The 18,771-nt window shown below is 50.4% G+C and overlaps 1 protein-coding gene and 1 long non-coding RNA gene across 3 annotated transcripts; one reads left to right on the forward strand and one right to left on the reverse strand.

Moving 5' to 3' along the window:
* Window positions 1–87: 87 nt before the first annotated feature.
* On the reverse strand, window positions 88–3,371 carry LOC112208939 (uncharacterized). Of its 2 annotated transcripts, none has more exons than XR_008538015.2 (4): window positions 3,185–3,371; window positions 2,166–2,266; window positions 1,664–2,041; window positions 88–1,286 (listed from the first exon to the last, which is right to left on the reverse strand). It is a non-coding gene; the product is annotated as an uncharacterized LOC112208939 (long non-coding RNA). The 2 variants fall into 2 exon arrangements; XR_010148464.1 differs by lacking the exon at window positions 3,185–3,371 and adding an exon at window positions 2,360–2,546.
* Window positions 3,372–3,451: 80 nt separating this feature from the next.
* Window positions 3,452–16,070, forward strand: ICMT (isoprenylcysteine carboxyl methyltransferase). The gene is made up of 5 exons (XM_525166.7): window positions 3,452–3,790; window positions 4,539–4,627; window positions 5,875–6,044; window positions 7,423–7,640; window positions 14,299–16,070. The coding sequence occupies exons 1-5, from the start codon at window positions 3,596–3,598 to the stop codon at window positions 14,479–14,481; spliced, it is 855 nt and encodes a 284-aa protein (XP_525166.2). The 5' UTR covers window positions 3,452–3,595; the 3' UTR covers window positions 14,482–16,070.
* Window positions 16,071–18,771: the final 2,701 nt, after the last annotated feature.

Raw genomic sequence — 18,771 nt, forward strand, 5'->3', positions numbered from 1 at the left:
ACAAAACACATTCAAATGCTTATTTACAAGAAAAGTCAAGCAAGGCATCCCAGGCAGAGCAGTTTTCCTTTTTTTTCTTATATTTTTGTAGGTGTGTTGTCCCCAAGCATGGAGGGCTGGGTGCACAGTGGGTCTGTTTGATCAGATTGCTTTCCTCTGTGGCGGGAAAGCAGGTCCCTGCGTGGGGTCTGCGTGTTTCTGTGCATCTCCGTGTGTGTGTTTCCCTGTGTCTATGTGCAGCCCTCTGCATGTGACTTTGTTCCTCTGGTTTGATGCCCATGTGTGCTTAGATCTGCTTCCTCTCCTTTCTCCTCCATCACTGCTCTGTGAACCCTGGGCCCTGACAGATTCGGCAACTCCAGCAACTTCTGAAAATTCTCCTTCCCTGGAGTCCGGCCCCACCTGGGAGGAGACTGCTGCCTCTCCTTTCTTTCTCCCTTCTCCAAAATGGGGCTGATGAAGAGGGAGGGGCCAAGGGGAGGTGATGGGCAGAGGAGAGAGCATTGCTGTGGTTCTCCAGTCTGGTTACATATTACTCTACAACCCCGAGTGGCAACAGTCCCTGGGGGTAAATCAGGGCTGTCATACATTGAGGAGAGCAGAAGCCAGGAAGGGCTTCCCAGGCACAGTGGGTTTTGGCCCCAGGACCAGCTCCCTTCCAGGGGTGAAGGTGCGATGAGTGCCCCCTGGTGGTCCTGAGGTGTCCTGGAGCAGAGGGAGATGTCCTGAGTCTGTGGGAGACCACAGGAAACTGGCGACAGTCACAGGAGCTCTCAGCTCCCAGGAACATTCACATCCAGGCCTCCTTCCCATGTGGCACTGCAGCTCAGTGACTTTGATTTTTAAAACATTAAATCTCTTTTCAATTCCCATCCACCAAGTTTAGCAAGTTTTCTGAGCACCGTTTAAACATGGTACTGGAGCTAGGCGCACTGGTGCATGCCTGTCGTCCCAGCTACTCAGGAGGCCGAGGCAGGAGGATGGCCTGAGCCCAGGAGTTTGAGGCTGCAGTGAGCTATGACCTCGCCACTGCATTCCAGCCTTGGCAACAGAGTGAGGCCCTGTCTCAAAAAAATCAATAACTAAAATAAAATAAAGTGGTACTGGGCTTTACAGAACAAATACCAATCTGTGACAGAGAAATAAGGATCCCCACTGTACAGGAAATGGAGGCGCATAGAATGGATTTGCCAAGGTCACAAAGCTAGGCCGCAGAGGTGAGGGGTCCGGGATTCTGGCCCAGGCTCTCCATCCAGCTTCCCAGGTACCAGAGCTCCTGCCAGGACCTGCAGGGACAAGAGTGGAGAGGTGAGGGGCTCAGATGCAGGGCTCACAGACCGCCTGCCTCTCTCGCTGACCCACCACTTGGTGCCAGCCTCCCCGAGGGCCTGTCCCCATCCCTTCTCAGCCTTTCTCCCTCCCACCTCTGTGCCTTTCAAACGCCAAGCCCTCACTCCCTCCTTGATCTCATTTCCAATGGAGGGCAGGCTGTCCATCCCCGAGGGCCCCAAGGCCTAGCTCTGGCGTCTGTTCCTCGCAGCCTCCTCGCCCTGCCGCCCTCCAAGCTGAGGGCCTCCCCTGGGGTCCCTCTTTGCTCCCCATCCTTGCTCTCCTTCTGCCCCCACTCCCACCCCTGCAGAGTTTATTCCAGTTGTTCACTTACTGGCTTTTCTCCTCCAGCGCAGCTCTCTGAGCTACCTGAGGTGAGAGAATTTACTCTTTAAAAAGTAAAAACTTCTGATTATAAAAGTAATCTATGGGCCGGGCACAGTGGCTCATGCCTATAATCCCAGCAGTTTGGGAGGCCGAGGTGGGTGGATCACCTGAGGTCAGGAGTTTGAAACCAGCCTGGCCAACATGGTAAAACCCCGTCTCTACTAAAAATACAAAAAAATTAGCTGGCCGTGGTAGTAGGCTCCTGTAATCCCAGCTACTCAGGAGGCTGAGGCAGGAGAATCACTTGAACCCCGGAGGCAGAGGTTGCAGTGAGCCGAGATTGCGCCATTGTACTCCAGCCTGGGCAACAAGAGCAAAACTCCGTCTGAAAAAAAAAAAGTAATCTATGTTCATTGTAGGCAGTATGGAAACTGCAAAAACAGATGAAGACAATAAAAATCACCAAGAGTGCCACTACCTAAAGATAGGCCAGGGGTGGTGGCTCATACCTGTAATTCCAGTGCTTTGGGAGGCTGATTGGAGGATCACTTGGGCCCAGGAGTTCCAGACTGCCGCACTCCAGCCTGGCCAACACAGTGAGACCCTGTGTCTAAAAAAGAAAAAAAGAAAAAAAAAGGTACATATATAGTCGGCGTTATACCATTTTGGCTGACAGCTTGATCATTTTCCCAGACTCAGATACCTGCCCTTTTTCCCCAAGTGAAGTCAGGATCACACCGAAAAGCTTTGCCTCCTGCTATTTAAAAACCTAATATAGGCAGGGCGCGGTGGCTCACGTCTGTAATCTCAGCACTTTGGGAGGCCGAAGCGGGCGGATCACGAAGTCAGGAGATGGAGACCATCCCGGCTAACACGGTGAAACCTCGTCTCTACTAAAAATACAAAAAAATAAGCCGGGCGCAGTGGCGGGCGCCTGTAGTCCCAGCTACTCGGGAGGCTGAGACAGGAGAATGGCATGAACCCGGGAGGCGGAGCTTGCAGTGAGCCGAGATCGCACCACTGCACTCCAGCCTGGGCGACAGAGCGAGACTCCGTCTCAAAAAAAAAAAGAAAACCTAACATATCCTGAGCATTCCCATCACCGTCCAGCCTTGTTCCACAACAGGAATTTAAGCGGGCGGTGGTCCCGTTGCATGGGTGCCCAGGTGCCGTTGTCCAGGCCGGTTTCCAGGGAGCCGCAGAGGGAGGGCAGGACGTCGCCGCACTCGGCCGAACCCGCGCCCCAGGGCGTCTGGTTTTCGGGGACCACGCAGGGCCGGCGAGGGTGCGGCCGTTTCAAACTTTTTTTTTTTTGAGATGGAGTGTCACTCTGTCACCCAGGCTGGAGTGCAGTGACACAATCTCGGCTCACTGCAACCTCCGTCTCCCCGCATCAAGCGATTCTCCTGCCTCAGCCTCACCAAGTAGCTGGGGTTAAAGGCATGCGCCACCACGCCCAGCTAATTTTTGTATTTTTAGTATAGACGGCGTTTCCCCATGTTGCCCAGGTTGGTCTCGAACTCCTGACCTCAAATGATTCGCCAGCCTCGGCCTCCCAAAGTGCTGGGATTACAGGCGTGAACCACCGCACTCGGCTCGTTTCAAACTTTACATTGCTTCTTGGGACAGGAACCTCCTGAGTTTGGGACTAAGTTTGGACAGACGCGGGCGGCGACTTCTCCCACCCCTTCCCGGCCCCCGCCCGGCACAGAGTCGGGCTCAGAGCCCGGATGTCCCCGAGGGGCGGGCGGGGCGCTCCCGCCAAATTCCGGACAGCAACAGGGCGGGCCGGAGTTCTCGCGAGAACTGGCAGGCGGCGCGCAGCTGCGGGCAGCTGCCCTTCCCGAGCCGGCGTCGGCGGCACAGTGCGCAGGCGCAGCCGGCGCGTTTCCCCGGGCTACAGCCGGCGCCGCCGCCCGCTAGTCCGCCGCCCGGCGCCATGGCGGGCTGCGCGGCGCGGGCTCCGCCGGGCTCTGAGGCGCGTCTCAGCCTCGCCACCTTCCTGCTGGGCGCCTCGGTGCTCGCGCTGCCGCTGCTCACGCGCGCCGGCCTGCAGGGCCGCACCGGGCTGGCGCTCTACGTGGCCGGGCTCAACGCGCTGCTGCTGCTGCTCTATCGGCCGCCTCGCTACCAGGTGCAGGCCGGCGGGGGCCGGCGGGGGCCGGCGGGGCGGGCGGGGGTCCGCTTGGCGCGGCGCGTGGGCACCTTTCTCCCCGGGCCCGCAGTGGCCTCCCACGCGCGCGCTCTTCATCCGCGAGTTCAGGTCGCAGGAGGGGACCCTCTCTCTCCGGGCTCGAGCGCCCTGCACCCGAGGAGTGGGTTGTTAAATTGCAGCTTGTGCAGCTCAGCAGGTGCGCGTGGGGTGGAGTGAGCGAGCCCGCGAGTGCTTTTATGTAACTTAAGGTGCAGAGACCTACCTGCTGTCCTGTCTCAGGTCAAAGGCCCCGCAGTGACGTGGGTGGGGCTGGGCGCACAGGCCCGGGTGCCCTGACCTCATAAACTAGGCTTAAGCAGTTTTCCTACAGCCCTGAATAGTAATCATGAATAATAATAATAATAATAATGACAGCTAAAATTTAGGTAGCAGTTAGTCTTAAGTGTTTTACGTGGGTAATCCTTACTGAAGTCCTAAAAGGTAGGTACTGTTATCCCCTGGGTGTAGATGGGGAAGCAAGCTCAGAGAGGTTAAATAATTTGGGAGGCCACACAGCCAGAGAGGGGTGGGTGCAGAATTTGAACCCAGGTCGCCCACTTCTCCCTTTCAGCCTCAGCAAATCGGCTCTATCTGCTTGCCTGTGGGTTGCCTATTCCGGGAAGGTCAGCAGCCCAGATCTGTACTCTGAGGACTGTGAATGACTGAGCTTCTCTTGGGTTCCTTTCAGATAGCCATCCGAGCTTGTTTCCTGGGGTTTGTGTTCGGCTGCGGCATGCTGCTGAGTTTTAGCCAGTCTTCTTGGAGTCACTTTGGCTGGTAAGAATTCCTTCGGAAATACTGGTTTTCAGGCGAGGGTGGACAGCTCAGAGGGTCAGTAGCGGCATTTCCTCATCCCTGTCTCATCTGTGACCGGCAGAAGGCTGTTCAGGGTTCTCTGGAAACGAAGTCTCCTGGCTTCCCCCTAGTTGCTCACATTTCAGCCCTTGTGATTTCGTGCCTGTGGGTTGATTGTGAATCAGGCAGAAACAGATCTCCCTGGCACCCCCAAAGGTGCTGTCATCTGCAGCTGTGGTGACAGCATTCGGTAACTTGAGCAGCCCTTCCCGGAAGGGGTGCAGGTCCTCGGTGGCGGGCAGGGGCAGGGCTCTGGCTTGTCTTCATGGGCCTTTTTCATCTCTAATTTCTATTAGGTCACATCTAGTGCATCCCCACAGCCACTGTAGGATTTTTCCCTACACTATGATTTCAGTCCCTTGAGCCTTCTAGTCTGACCTGGATATGAACCAGTGGCTTCAAGGTAAAAAGTTTTATCTCCTCTTATCAATATTTTGAGCCATCTAATCCTTCTTTGCCGGAATTATTTCAGTTTTGTTAAATTTTGTATCCGACATACATCACTCCTTTATGTTGTTATCTCCCTCTTTCATGTTTTATTGTGTGTAGTGTCATTTTTAACGGACAGAAGGGCCCATAATGCCTCTGTGACCTATGGGTTTGTTTTGCCTGTGACATTCAAAAACAGTCCCTTGCCGGGCGCGGTGGCTCACGCCTGTAATCCCAGCACTTTAGGAGGCCGAGGTGGGCAGATCACGAGGTCAGGAGTTCAAGACCAGCCTGGCCAAGCCAGGAGTTCGAGACCAGCCTTGCCAACATAGCGAAACCCCGTCTCTACTAAAAATACAAAAATTAGCTGGGCGTGGTGGTGGGCACCTGTAGTCTGAGCTACTTGAGAGGCTGAGGCAGGAGAATCGCTTGAACCTGGGAGGCGGAGGTTGCAGTGAGCTGAGATCGCGCTGTTGCATTCCAGCCTGGGCGACACAGCGAGACTCTGTCTCAAACAAAACAAAACAAAACAAAACACCAGAAACAAAAACAGCCCCTTAAAAACTCCACTTTTTGCAAACCTGAGGTAGTAGATGCTGCAGATGGGTACCTGTGTCCACTCTCAGACAGGTGAGAACAGGGCCTCATAGACCTAGGGACAGCTCAGGAGACCCAGATGTGCACTTATGGTTAACTTGGTTCTCTTGTCCCAACTTAACTCTCTTTTTGTCTTTAAATAGGTACATGTGCTCCCTGTCATTGTTCCACTATTCTGAATACTTGGTGACAGCAGTCAATAATCCCAAAAGTCTGTCCTTGGATTCCTTTCTCCTGAATCACAGCCTGGAGTATACAGTAGCTGCTCTTTCTTCTTGGTTAGAGTTCACACTTGAAAATATCTTTTGGCCAGGTTAGTGTGCCTTATGTCCCCCTCTGGAGGGGAAAAGGGTGGCTCCCATTCAGGCTGAGGACAGTGACATTGATTCACCTTTCAGGTCTAATCTACCCCAAGCGATTTTCCGCAGACCTCTATCCTCACTAAGCTATTTATAAAGGATGAGCTCCGCTCATGAATTCTGCCTCTGGATGTTGACTCGAGGACGTGCTGACCTTTTGCTTTAAAGTTTGCATCACATAGTGCACCATCTAATTTGAAGCCCCAACTTGAGTAGTTGTGATTCTAATTTTATAATCAGATGATATTTAGACGTTTCATGTAAGAGTTTACTGGCCGGGCACGGTGGCGCACGCCTGTAATCCCAGCACTTTGGGAGGTCGAGGCGGGTGGATCACAAGGTCAGGAGTTCGAGACCGGCCTGGCCAATATGGTGAAACCCCGTCTCTACTAAAAATACAAAAAAGCCAGGCGTAGTGGCACATGCCTGTAATCCCAGCTACTCGGGAGGCTGAGGCAGGAGAATTGCTTGAATCCGGGAGGTGGAGGTTGCAGTGAGCCGTGATCGCGCCACTGCACTCCAGCCTGGGTGACAGAGCGAGACTCGCATCTCAAAAAAAAAAAAAGAGTTTACTAACAAGGTCGGGTGCAGTGGCTCACGCCTTTAATCCCAGCACTTTGGGAGGCCGAGGTGGGTGGATCACATGAGGTCAGGAGTTTGAAACCAGCCTGACCAGCATGGTAAAACCCCATCTGTACGAAAAATACAAAATTAGCCGGGCCTGGTAGCGCATGCCTGTAATTCTAGCTACTTGGGAGGCTGAGGCAGGAGAATTGCTTGAACCCAGGAGATGGAGGTTGCAGTGAGCTGAGATTGTGCCATTGCACTCCAGCCTGGGCAATGAGAGTGAAACTCCGTCTCAAAAAAAAAAAAAAAAAAAATTTACTAACAAAAGCCTCCGTATGTGGAATGCACTCTGAAATTGAATGTCTCACAGCCAATGAAATGAAATACATGTGGCTCCTGGGATTCAGGGTGGAAACCTTGGACCCTTTTTTGCTTCTCTTAGCTATACTTGTCCCCAAATGAAGGACTGAGCATGTGGCCGGGGGTCGTGAACCAGAGAGCCCATCAGCTGTAGCAGGAGAGCATCTCTTTACCATGATGCTTTCATTGTGCTTATTGGTGTTTTAAAGTAAATTGATGAACAGCATAACTTAGGGGAATGTGTTTTCTTATGAAATTTTAATGTGATGACAAATGCTGATTGCCCAGGAGCACATTTTCTGTTTCTGTCTTCGGGAAAATAGGTTAATTTTAAGCAGTGCGAAGGGTAGCTCAGCAGGCCAGTGTTTTCACTCCCCGTGTGTCGTTGATGTCTCTCTCCCACAGAACTGAAGCAGATCACCTGGCTCAGTGTCACAGGGCTGCTGATGGTGGTCTTCGGAGAATGTCTGAGGAAGGCGGCCATGTTTACAGCTGGCTCCAATTTCAACCACGTGGTACAGAATGAAAAATCAGATACACATACTCTGGTGACCAGTGGAGTGTACGCTTGGTTTCGGCATCCTTCTTACGTCGGGTGGTTTTACTGGAGTATTGGAACTCAGGTATAATATTAAATATGACACTGCTTTCCCTTTTTTTTTTTTTTAGTAACATTTTAAACGTGATATAATTCACGTAGCATAAAAGTCACCATTTCAAAGTATACAATTAGTGGTTTTCAGTGTATTCATGAGGTTGTTGGTCTCCTTTAAATAATAGGTACATGTTCTTCTTGGCGCGTTTCAAGTGATAATTTAATAAAAGTCAAGAGAACTAATGTAGTCCGTAATGCTTTTCACTATGTGCCCAGAACCTGGGTGCGTAAGTCCTTGGTGATTCTTGGTGCTGTTAGCTACCTGCTGTATCCCTTCATCCTGTTTCTGCCTCTGTTTGTTTGCTTTCTTTTTTCTTTTTTTTTTTTTTTTGGTAGAGACGGTCTTACTGTGTTGCCCGGGCAGGTCTCAAACTCTTGGCCTTAAGTGATCCTCCCACCTCAGCCTCGCAAAGTGCTAGCATTATAGGCATGAGCCATTGTGCCTCTCCCTTTCTCTGCCCCTTCAACCTATTAATAGATCTGAAGCACCCCAGAGGGGGTGAGGACAGAGATGGGGCTTAGGGAAGGGAGTGCCCTCTGTCACTCATGTGGCAGCTTGGCTGGTTTTCATCAGAAATAGGTATTAATGGGGCCGAGGCCATGTGTTACTGAGCTGTGTGAGCCATGGAGGTTTGTTCTGTCTCAGGCTGAAGAAAAGGCCTTGTTTCTTTTCTTTTCTTTTCTTTTTTTTTTTTTTTTTGAGACCTAGTCTTGCTCTGTTGACCAGGCCAGAGTGCAGTGGTGCGATCTTGGTTCACTGCAACCTCTGCCTCCCAAGTAGCTGGAACTGTAGGCACGAACCACCATGCCTGACTACTTTTCGTATTTTTTTTGTAGAGACAGGGTTTCTCGAGTTGCCCAGAGCCATCTTGAACTACTGAGCTCAAGCAGTCTGCCTTCCTGGGCCTCTCAAAGTGCTGGGATTACAGGCTTGAGCTACGGTGCCTGGCCTTTTTTTTTTTTTTTTCCTTTTTGAGATGGAGTCTCACTCTGTTGCCCTGTTGCCCAGGCTGGAGTGCAGTGGCATGATCTCAGGTCACTGCAACCTCTGCCTCCCAGGTTCAAGCGATTCTCTTGCTTCAGCCTCCTGAGTAGCTGGGACTACAGGCGCCCGCCACCACACCCGGCTAATTTTTTGTATTTTTAGTAGAGATGGGGTTTGACTGTGTTAGCCAGGATGGTCTTGATCTCCTGACCTCATGATCTGCCCACCTCGGCCTCCCAAAGTGCCGGGATTATAGGCATGAGCCACCGTGCCCAGCTTTTTTTTTTTTTTTTTTTTTTTTTAAAGACAGGATCTTGCTGTGTTGCCCAGGCTGGAGTGCAGTGTTCTGATCATGGCTCACTGCAGCCTTGACCTCCTGAGCTCAAGTGATCCTCCTACCTCAGCCTCCCAAGTAGCTGGAACACATTACAGGTGTGTGCCACCACGTCCGGCTAATTTTTAAATTTTTTGTAGAGGTGGTTCTCCCGGCCGGTTGCCTGTAATCCCAGCACTTTGAGAGGCTGAAGTGGGTGGATCACTTGACGTCAGGAGTTTGAGACAAGCCTGGCCAACATGGCAAAACCCCATCTCTACTAAAAATACAAAAATTAGTTGGGCCTGGTGGCACATGCCTATAGTCTCAGCTACTCGGGAGGCTGAGACCTGAGAACCGCTTGAACCTGGGAGGTGGAGGTTGCAGTGAGCTGAGATCGTGCCACTGCACTCCAGCCTGGGTGATGGAGTGAGACTCTGTCTCAAAAAAAAAAGAGATGGTTCCTCCTTTGTTGCCCATGCTGGTCTTGAACTCCTGGGCTCAAGCCATCCTCCCACCTTGGCCTTCTAAAGTGCTGGGATTAGGCCAGGCATGGTGGTTCTTGCTTACAATTCCAGCTAGTCGAGAGACTGAGGCACAATATTTGCTTGAACCTGGGAGGCAGAGGTTGCAGTGAGCCAAGATCACGCCACTGCACTCCAGCCAGGGTGACACAGCAAGACTCTGTCTCAAAAAAAAAAAAAGAAAAAAAGAAAAAGAAGTGTAAGGATTATAGGTGTGAGCCACTGCACCTGCTCTATATATGTGTGTGTGTGTGTATATATATATTTTTTATTTATGTATGGTTTTTTGTTTTGTTTTGAGGCAGGGTCTCTCACCCAGGCTATAGTGCATTGGCATGATCATGGTTTACTGCAGCCTCTACCTCTTGGGCTCAAGTGATCCTCCCACCTTAGTCTCCTAAGTATCTGCCCAGGCTGGAGTGCGGTGTCACAATCTCGGCTCATTGCAACCTCCGCCTCCCGGGTTTGAGTGATTCTCCTGCCTCAGCCTTCTAAGTAGCTGAAACTACAGATGTGTGTCATCACACCTGGCTAATTTTTGTATTTTTTAATTAATTTATTTTTTTGAGATGGAGTTTCACTCTTGTTGCCCAGGCTGGAGTGCAATCATGTGATCTCAGCTCACTGCAACCTCTGCCTCCCGGGTTCAAGCGATTCTCCTGCCTCAGCCTCCTGAGTAGCTGGGATTACAGGCATGCGCCACCATACCCGGCTAATTTTGTATTTTTAGTAGAGACGGGGTTTCTCCATGTTGGTCAGGCTGTTCTCAAACTCCCAACCTCAGGTGATCTGCCTGCCTTGGCCTCCCAAAGCGTTGGGATTACAGACATGAGCCACCATGCCCAGCCCCTGGCTAATTTTTGTATTTTTGTAGAGACGGGGTTTTTCCATGTTGCCTAGGCTGGCCTCGAACTCCTGCGGTTGAGTGATCTACCCGCCTCGGCCTCTCAAAGTGCTGGGATTACAGGCGTGAGCCACCACATGTATTTCTTTTTCTTTCTTTTTTTTTTTGAGACAGAGTCTCACTTTGTCGCCCAGGCTGGAGTGCAGTGGTGCGATCTTGGCTCACTGCAACCTCCACCTCCCGGGTTCAAGTGAGTCTCCTGCCTCAGCCCCCGCGAGTAGCTGGGATTACAGGTGTGCACTACCTCGCCCAGCTAATTTTTTGTATTTTTAGTAGGTTTAGTAGGGGTTTCACTATGTTGGCCAGGCTGTTCTCAAACTCCTGACCTCAGATGATCCACCCGCTTCAGCCTCCCAAAGTGCTGGGATTACAGGCGTGAGCCACTGCATCCAACCCGTATATTTCTTTTTTAAAATTACTATTTGGCTAGGCACAGTGGCTTTGGGAGACCAGAGCAGGAGGATTGCTTGAGGCCAGGAATTAGAAACCAGCTTGGCTGGCCGGGCATGGTGGCTCATGCCTGTAATCCCAGCACTTTGGGAGGCTGAGGCAGGCAGATCATGAGGTCAGGAGATCAAGACCATCCTGGCTAACACAGTGAAACCTCATCTCTACTAAAAATGCAATTAGCCTGGTGTGGTGGCACGCATCTGTAGTCCCAGCTACTTGGGAGGCTGAGGCAGGAGAATGGCGTGAACCTGGGAGGCGGAGCTTGCAGTGAGCCGAGATCGCGCCACCGTACTCCAGCCTGGGCGACAGAGCGAGACTCCGTCTCAAAAAAAAAAAAAAAAAAGAAAGAAACCAGCTTGGCCAACATAGTGAGAACCCTTCTCTCCAGAGGAAAAAACTAAAAATATATCTGGAAGTTGTAGTGTGCACCTGTAGTCCCAGCTACTCAGGAGGCTGAGGCAGGAGGCTGAGGCAGGAGGATTGCTTTGATTGCTGCTGTACTCCAGTCTGGGCAACAGAGTGAGACCCTGTCTTAAAAACAGAAAACAAAATTATTTATTTGTGTATTAAAGATGAGATCTCGCTGTGTTGCCCAAGCTAGTCTCAAACTCCTGGGTTCCAGCAGACCTTCTGCTTTTGTCTCCTGAGTAGCTGGGACTATAAGTGTGCACCACCATGCCCAGCTAACTTTTTGTTTTTTGTAGAGATGGGGTCTTAGTGTTGCCCAGGCAGATTTTGAACTCCTGGGCTCAAGCAGTCCTCTCACTGCAGCCTCTCAAAATGCTGGGATTACAGGCATGATCCACCATGCCCAACCCAAAGCCTTATTTCTTTTTTTTTTCTTTTTGAGACAGAGTCTCGCTCTGTCGCCCAGGCTGGAGTGCAGTGGCGCAATCTCGGCTCACTGCAAGCTCCGCCTCCTGGGTTCATGCCATTCTCCTGCCTCAGCCTCCTGAGTAGCTGGGACTACAGGCGCCCGCCACCATGCCTGGCTAAATTTTTTGTATTTTTAGTAGAGACGGGGTTTCACTGTGTTAGCCAGGATGATCTCAATCTCCTGACCTCATGATCCACTTGCCTCAGTCTCCCAAAGTGCTGGGATTACAGGCGTGAGCCATCGCACCTGGCCGCCTTATTTCTTGAAACTGTTTCTTGATTCTTTACTCTTGGTCCTAGAAAAACTTGGCCAAAGAATGTGAATAGATCTTGGAAAATTCACCAAGTGTTTGGGAAAAGTCTCCAAGTCTTTGGGCAAATCCAGAGATCTCTCAGGCATCCCATCAGCAATGCATGGTCCTTGGTGACTCTGGTGACCCCTAACCGTATAGGTGGGGCAAATGATCACATAGCATTTACTTTACAATTTTTGTTTCTGAAACATGTAAAACCCCCACATTAACAATCACCTTCCCTGGGAACAAATTGGTTATGACTGAATAATGTAATTTGCCATAAATGCTTGCTTCCTGTATATGTGTGTGCACTAGAACCAAAGGGTTTTCCATACCTTTTTGCCCATAGATTTTTTTTACATTGTGCTCCAGCACTTGTGTGTGTATGAAAGGAACATGTCTTTCCTGATATAATACTTACACTTACTGTTTACAAAATCCTGTTTTCTATCTTACTATTTCAATACTGTTCATAATGTACTAAATGATTTCATGGCTTAGTAACAGGCTGCAGCCTGCTATAGAGAACTCCCACTGTAGGGTATCCCCAGCAAGCTATGCCAGATGTGAGGGTATGGGCCCCGGAGTCACTGACTGGGCCAGTCCTGATTCTGACATTCACTGCTTGGCCTCCTTCTCCTCTCACGTTAAAGTGGGGGCAGCTAGACATAGTGGCACATGCCTGTAGTCCCCCCTACTCGGGAAGCTGAGGCAGGAGGATGGCTTGAGGCCAAGAGTTCAAGTCCAGCCTGGGCAATATAGTGAGACCCTGTCTTTAAAAAATAATAAAATTTAAAAAAAAACAAAGTGGGGATAGTAGCGTGCTCTCAAAGGTTTGCCATGAGAGTTGAACAGGGTAATGATTGTAAAGGGCTTAGCATGGCGCTGGGAACATAGTAAGTGCTCAATAAGAGAAGGTGTGAGAGGTCAGGACATGAGCCTGGCTCTCCGGGTGGCTGTATTGGAGCCTAAAATGTATATTCAGAAAACATACAGAAAATGTATGCTGGGGAAGATGCACATCCACAGGGGACCAGTGGGCAGGTGTAGGTGAGTGGTTCCCTGAGGAGCTGGGGAATGCTTTTGGCCTTGAAGGACTGTTTGGCTGGAGATCAGTGGGAAGGATGTTCTTTGTTTTTTTTGAGAGGGAGTTTCGCTCTGTCGCCCAGGCTGGAATGCAGTGGCGATCTCAGCTCACTGCAACCTCTGCCTCCTGGGTTCAAGCAATTGTCCTGCCTCAGCCTCCCAAGTAGCTGGGATTACAGGCTCCCACCACTACGCCCAGCTAATTTTTCTATTTTTGGTAGAGACGGGGATTCGCCATGTTGGCCAAGCTTGTCTCAAGCTCCTGACCTCAGGTGATCTGCCCTACTCGGCCTCCCAGAGTACTGCAATTAACAGACATGAGCCACCGTACCTGGCCAGGATGTTCTTAAAGGTGGAAGAAAGGGCCAGGAGTTCGAGACCAGCTTGGGCAACATTGTGAAACTCCATCTCTACAAAAAATACAAAAATTAGCTGGGCGTGGTGGCATGTGCCCTTAGTCCCAGCTACTTGGGAGGCTGAGGTGGGAGAATCACTTGAGCCAAAGCGGTTAAGGCTGCAGTGAGCCATGATCACGCCACTGCACTCCACGTGACAGAGTGACAATCTGTCTCGGGGGAAAAAAAAGAAAAGAGGCAAGGTGGGCACAGCGTGGGGAGGGCAGGAGACTGGGGAAGTGGGCGAAGTGCTGCTCTTCTGGGGTTGGAAACCCAGACTCAGGGGGTGGGGTTCAGGCTCTGGAGCTCTCTGAGTGTGGAGGTAATCTGCTGGAAGGGGCATTTCGGAAGATCAGTTTTGTGGCCCTGTATCTCGTGCTGAAGCAGAGGCTGTGGGTTTAGGAGGCAGAGGCCCAGGCAGCTGTGGTGTAAGCGAATGCATTTGTGGTGGGAGGGTCCTGGGCAGGAAGGCAGCGTGCATGGGACCTCATGTTGGGGAGCTCACACCCGGAGGTGGGGGGCATTGCTATCACCCCAAGCTGAGGGTTGAAATCCAAGAGGTTGATCTTGTGATTTACAGATCTCTCTCATGTAAGAGGAGCAACAGGAAAGCATGTGAGAAAGGCCTGCAGCACTGAGTGCTCAGGGCTAAGGTGACAGTACTGCTCCCAGAGACCCTGACGGTCTCAGCAGGGCATGGGCACAGAAATCCTCTGGGTATTAGAGACAAACGCCTACCAAAGCACAGGGCGTCATCCCACGGTCACCCTGATGAGCCTGGTGTCTCCCTCTGTTAGGTGATGCTGTGTAACCCCATCTGCGGCGTCAGCTATGCCCTGACAGTGTGGCGATTCTTCCGCGATCGAACAGAAGAAGAAGAAATCTCACTAATTCACTTTTTTGGAGAGGAGTACCTGGAGTATAAGAAGAGGGTGCCCACAGGCCTGCCTTTCATAAAGGGGGTCAAGGTGGACCTGTGACGGGCAGTGGCCCCGGTGACCTTGGGGCCTCCGACCCTGTGCAGCCTGGGACAAAACTGTTTCCGGTTGGCCGCTGCAACATGGATTTTCTTAATCGTTTTATGTCATTAGTCACTCTTCTGGAATGTCACTCAAGACCAAGCGGTCAGAAGGCCTGAGGACCCAAGGCCCCACTGGAGCAGTCTGTCCTTATGCCGAATCAAGGCGGAACATGGGTGAAAGACGAGTAAGGGGCAAATCACAGCAATATTCCACAGCGCCCTCCAGAGTTACCTGGGGAGGACCGAGGCCACACGCCACTGCCCCCGAGGCCAGAGTGTAAGTAAAGGATAACCAGGACTCGCTGGGAGAGATGGACTCTGTCCTCAGCAACACTCCACAGCAGAAAGGGGTAGCAGGTACCCCTTCTTATCAGCGGTAAAAATGCATTTACAACCTTTCATTTAACCGAAAAACACAAACCGCTTTAACCTCTTTATTTCTGTCCCCCACTGCATGAACATCTATACAATTTTAAAAATACTTCCTCATAGGATGCTTTGGCCCTTCATCTATTTAATCATAGCTACATACCTATTTTTTATAAGTAGCAGTACACATTCAAAGGGGTATTCCTAGCTCAATGCTTGGTGTTCTAGCTCAACTTTTATCCTGCAGCAAGTAAGCCTAGATAACTCCACACGATTTGGCTGAGTGGCTTTGTGTGACCGTGGCCCCAGGCCAAGGGGATCATGGCCCTGGCTGGCTTTCCCGGGGGTCTCAGCTCCTGTTGTCAGTGATAGGCGGCTCAAAGGGGTGTCAGTTTCTTTTGATCCAAGAAGTGCTTACTGAATGCCTGCCCTGTGCGTGGCCTTAAACATTGAGAAGTGCTGCTCTCCGTTTATTTGGGATTTGATTCTCATTTTACCATAGCTTATATTCTCAATTTCAATGCCAGTCTCAGAACTCTTGTTTTCTGTGTTCTATTCTCAAAATTACATTGTCCCTCATGTCATTTCAAACTGTTTTCCAAAGGGATTTGAGCATATACAACTACAAATCCAAGCAGATTGACTCTCAAAAATAATCTTAAATACTGCAAATAGTCCCAACTAAGATTCAGTCAGTATGTATGTTTTGCAAGTTTGGGAGAGTAAGTTGGCTTTGAGTCACACATCGAAGCTTTAAGAGGTGAGACGCTGGCTTCATTCTGGACTAGACAGGAACTTGGCCTCAGCGTGAGATCCTGCCATGCAGTGTTGCGGTGGCACTGATGAAGTGTGAATGTGAAGGCGGCGTCGGCGCGGGGCCAGAGCACCACTCTGCTGCCCCACCACGCGGCCTGTGAGGAGCCACTAAACCTTTCCGTGCCTAGACCTCCCCATCTGTGGAATGGGGTCAATACCACCTACCTCACAGGGGTGTTGTGAGGACTGAGAAGAACAATGTCAAATGTTTTTAATACTCAGATGTGGGAGCGACATCAATGAAATCTGTACTGTATGAAAGCTACACAAAAACAGGCAGACATTTGGTTGATTGTGCCAGATACCTAAAATGTATGTTCAGAAAAGCATTTTATCAACTCAGAAATATGACTTATTTCTAGATTTCATGGCTTAATGAATTTTTTCATTGTTATATATACCAAAGAGGCTTACGGGTTCATTGATTAATAGCATGACAGCTGCTGGTTTGAAAACCAGACAGACGGCCGGGCGCGGTGGCTCACGCCTGTAATCCCAGCAATTTGGGAGGCCAGGGCGGGTGGATCATGAGGTCAGGCGTTCGAGACCAGCCTGGCCAACATGATAAAACCCCGTCTCTACTAAAAATACAAAAAAATAGCTGGGCATGCTGGCGGGTGCCTGTAATCCCAGCTACTCAGGAGGCTGAGACAGGAGAATCCTTTGAACCCAGGAGGCGGAGGTTGCAGTGAGTTGAGATCGGGCCTTTGCACTTCAGTCTGGGCAACAGGGCGAGACTCCATCTCAAAAAACAACAACAACAAAAAAAACCAGACGGACTTGCCCATCGGCCCTCACGACATGCGTGCAGTGGGACTCTAGCCAAGGCGGTGGCCGAGCCATCATTACAATTTTTCTGGAGTAAATGATCCACGGTGGGACATCAACTGGCACTTACTCTGTTTAGGAACTTGAGTTGAATCATTTCTAAACTTGTCCTTTAGACCACGCCTAGGGCAGCAAATTCCACTTCCTAGAACTGCAAACCGGGAGAGGATGTAGTTAGATTCTGGCATCCTGCCCCGGCTCTTTGAGGGAAGAGTTCTTTCCCCTGCTCTAAGTAGGGCGGGCCCAGCCTCCATTCCCATTGGGAGCCATGAAGTTGTCTTGTTGATAGGTCTAGGGCAGCTGTTGGCAGCTGCTGGCCTTGTGGATGGTAAGCTGACGGTGTTGGCATTTAATGCCATCCTCCATCTGCCAGAGGCCCAGGAAGCCCACCTTCACACCAGGCCCACCAGCTGGAAGGAGCCCAGGAGGCAGGTCTTAGGGTTTCATGGTGAAATGCTGTCTGACACCAGGGAAAACTTGACGTACTCTGCTTTGGAGGGGAATTCCAGGGGTAAGGATGGTGGGAGAACATTCCCACCCTGTTTATAATCCCAGAGCAGAAGTCAGCAATTACTTAGGGATAAAAGATGAACTCCATTTTTTTTATTTTCTTAAGACAGTCTTGCTCTGTGGCCCAGGCTGGAGGCTGGAGTGCAGTGGCACCATTTCGGCTCACCGCAACCTCTGCCTCCCGGGTTCAAGCGATTCTCCTGCCTCAGCCTCCTGAGTAGCTGGGATTACAGGCTTGGGCCACCATGCCCAGCTAATTTTTTTGTATTTTTAGTAGACACGGGGTTTCATCATGATGGCCAGGCTGGTCTCGAACTCCTGACCTCAAGTGATCCACGCGCCTCAGCCTCCCAAAGTGCTGGGATTACAGGCGTGAGCCACCACGCCCAGCCAAGATGAACTCCTTAAGGGCAGGATTTGGTAAGTGATTGACTTCTTTTTAGTTCCGTGATCTTGAGATTATTTTTAGCTTTATAAATTTAGCAGTGGCAGGGCCCGTGGAGAATCAGGTTAATGAGGTAAAGGCTTTCTGGGTATTTGCTGCCAAGGCCACATCACCAATTTTCTCGATTTAAAAAACTGTCAAGAGATTTATTTTTCCATTGCAGGTTTTAAAGTGGAGATTCTGAAGTGGAAAATAGGTACTGTCAGAACAAAGCTACCTGGAAACAGCATAGAGTGAAGCCTTTCGTGAGGGCTTGCAGGCCGCTGCTGAGTGGCAGTTTACAGAAGAGGTTGCAGGGTGAGCCTCTTAGCAGGACAGAAAACAAGGCAGCAGCGCACTTGCCACCCCTTCACGAGCTGCTCCTTGAGCCTAAAAAGTAGGCTTTATTCATCCCTTCTGTTCATTTACCAACGTGGGGGATTGATACGACCGGGGAAAACGTTCCTAAACCAGGAAGCTGCATTAGCTGATCAGGCTTGGTAAGATCTCGCCCACAGCTGGCTGCTAGGAGTACCCCCACGATAGGCACAGCACACCACTGTCCCTTCACTGCACTTTCTTCCTGCCTTAGGTAGTCGGGCTTGCCCACCATAGTTTGCTTTTGTAGTGGTTTGGCAAGGTTAGAAGACCTCGGCCTCTCTGTCGTGCTGGGAAGTGCCTACTCTCTGGGCCACTGCTGCAGAAGCCGTGGCACTTGTCATGGGTCTGGAAGACCCAGCCATCTGCAGTAGAGGCGGCCTATCCCATTGCAAGGAGAGGAACTTAACGGAGTAATTATTCTACTCTTCTTTTTACATAAATGTTTATTTAAATATTCTAACTTGGATTTTCTTTCACAGATACTGATTATTCTTTCCAGTTCTTAAATAAAACTGCACTTGATTTCACTCAACCACAGTGTGATTGTCTGGGATGTGAAACTCTGAGGTCACTCCTGGGTAAGAAGCGTCTTAAGCCTTTAGCCTCAAACCACGTGTTTTGCCTCCTCAATTTCTTTCTGAATTCCTACCTCTAACCAGTTGTAATGATAATTCCTTTTGCCCTGCAGGCCACCACATAGGTTTGTAAGGCCTTGGAACAGGAGCCTCAGTGCCCCTGAAGTGGCAGGTGCAGGGACAGTGGACGTCGATGTGAGTGATGTGTTACGTGTTGAATGTGCTGCCATGTTAGCACGTAGACCCATTTGCTGTTAATCACTGAATCAAGCTGAATATTTGCTTAAATGTGACTATCTGGGCATCATTTTGCCACAAAAACTTGTAAAATTTTAGGTCACGTGGG

Source organism: Pan troglodytes, chromosome 1 (genome assembly GCF_028858775.2).
Source record: "Pan troglodytes isolate AG18354 chromosome 1, NHGRI_mPanTro3-v2.0_pri, whole genome shotgun sequence".
Taxonomy (NCBI): Eukaryota; Metazoa; Chordata; class Mammalia; order Primates; family Hominidae; genus Pan; species Pan troglodytes.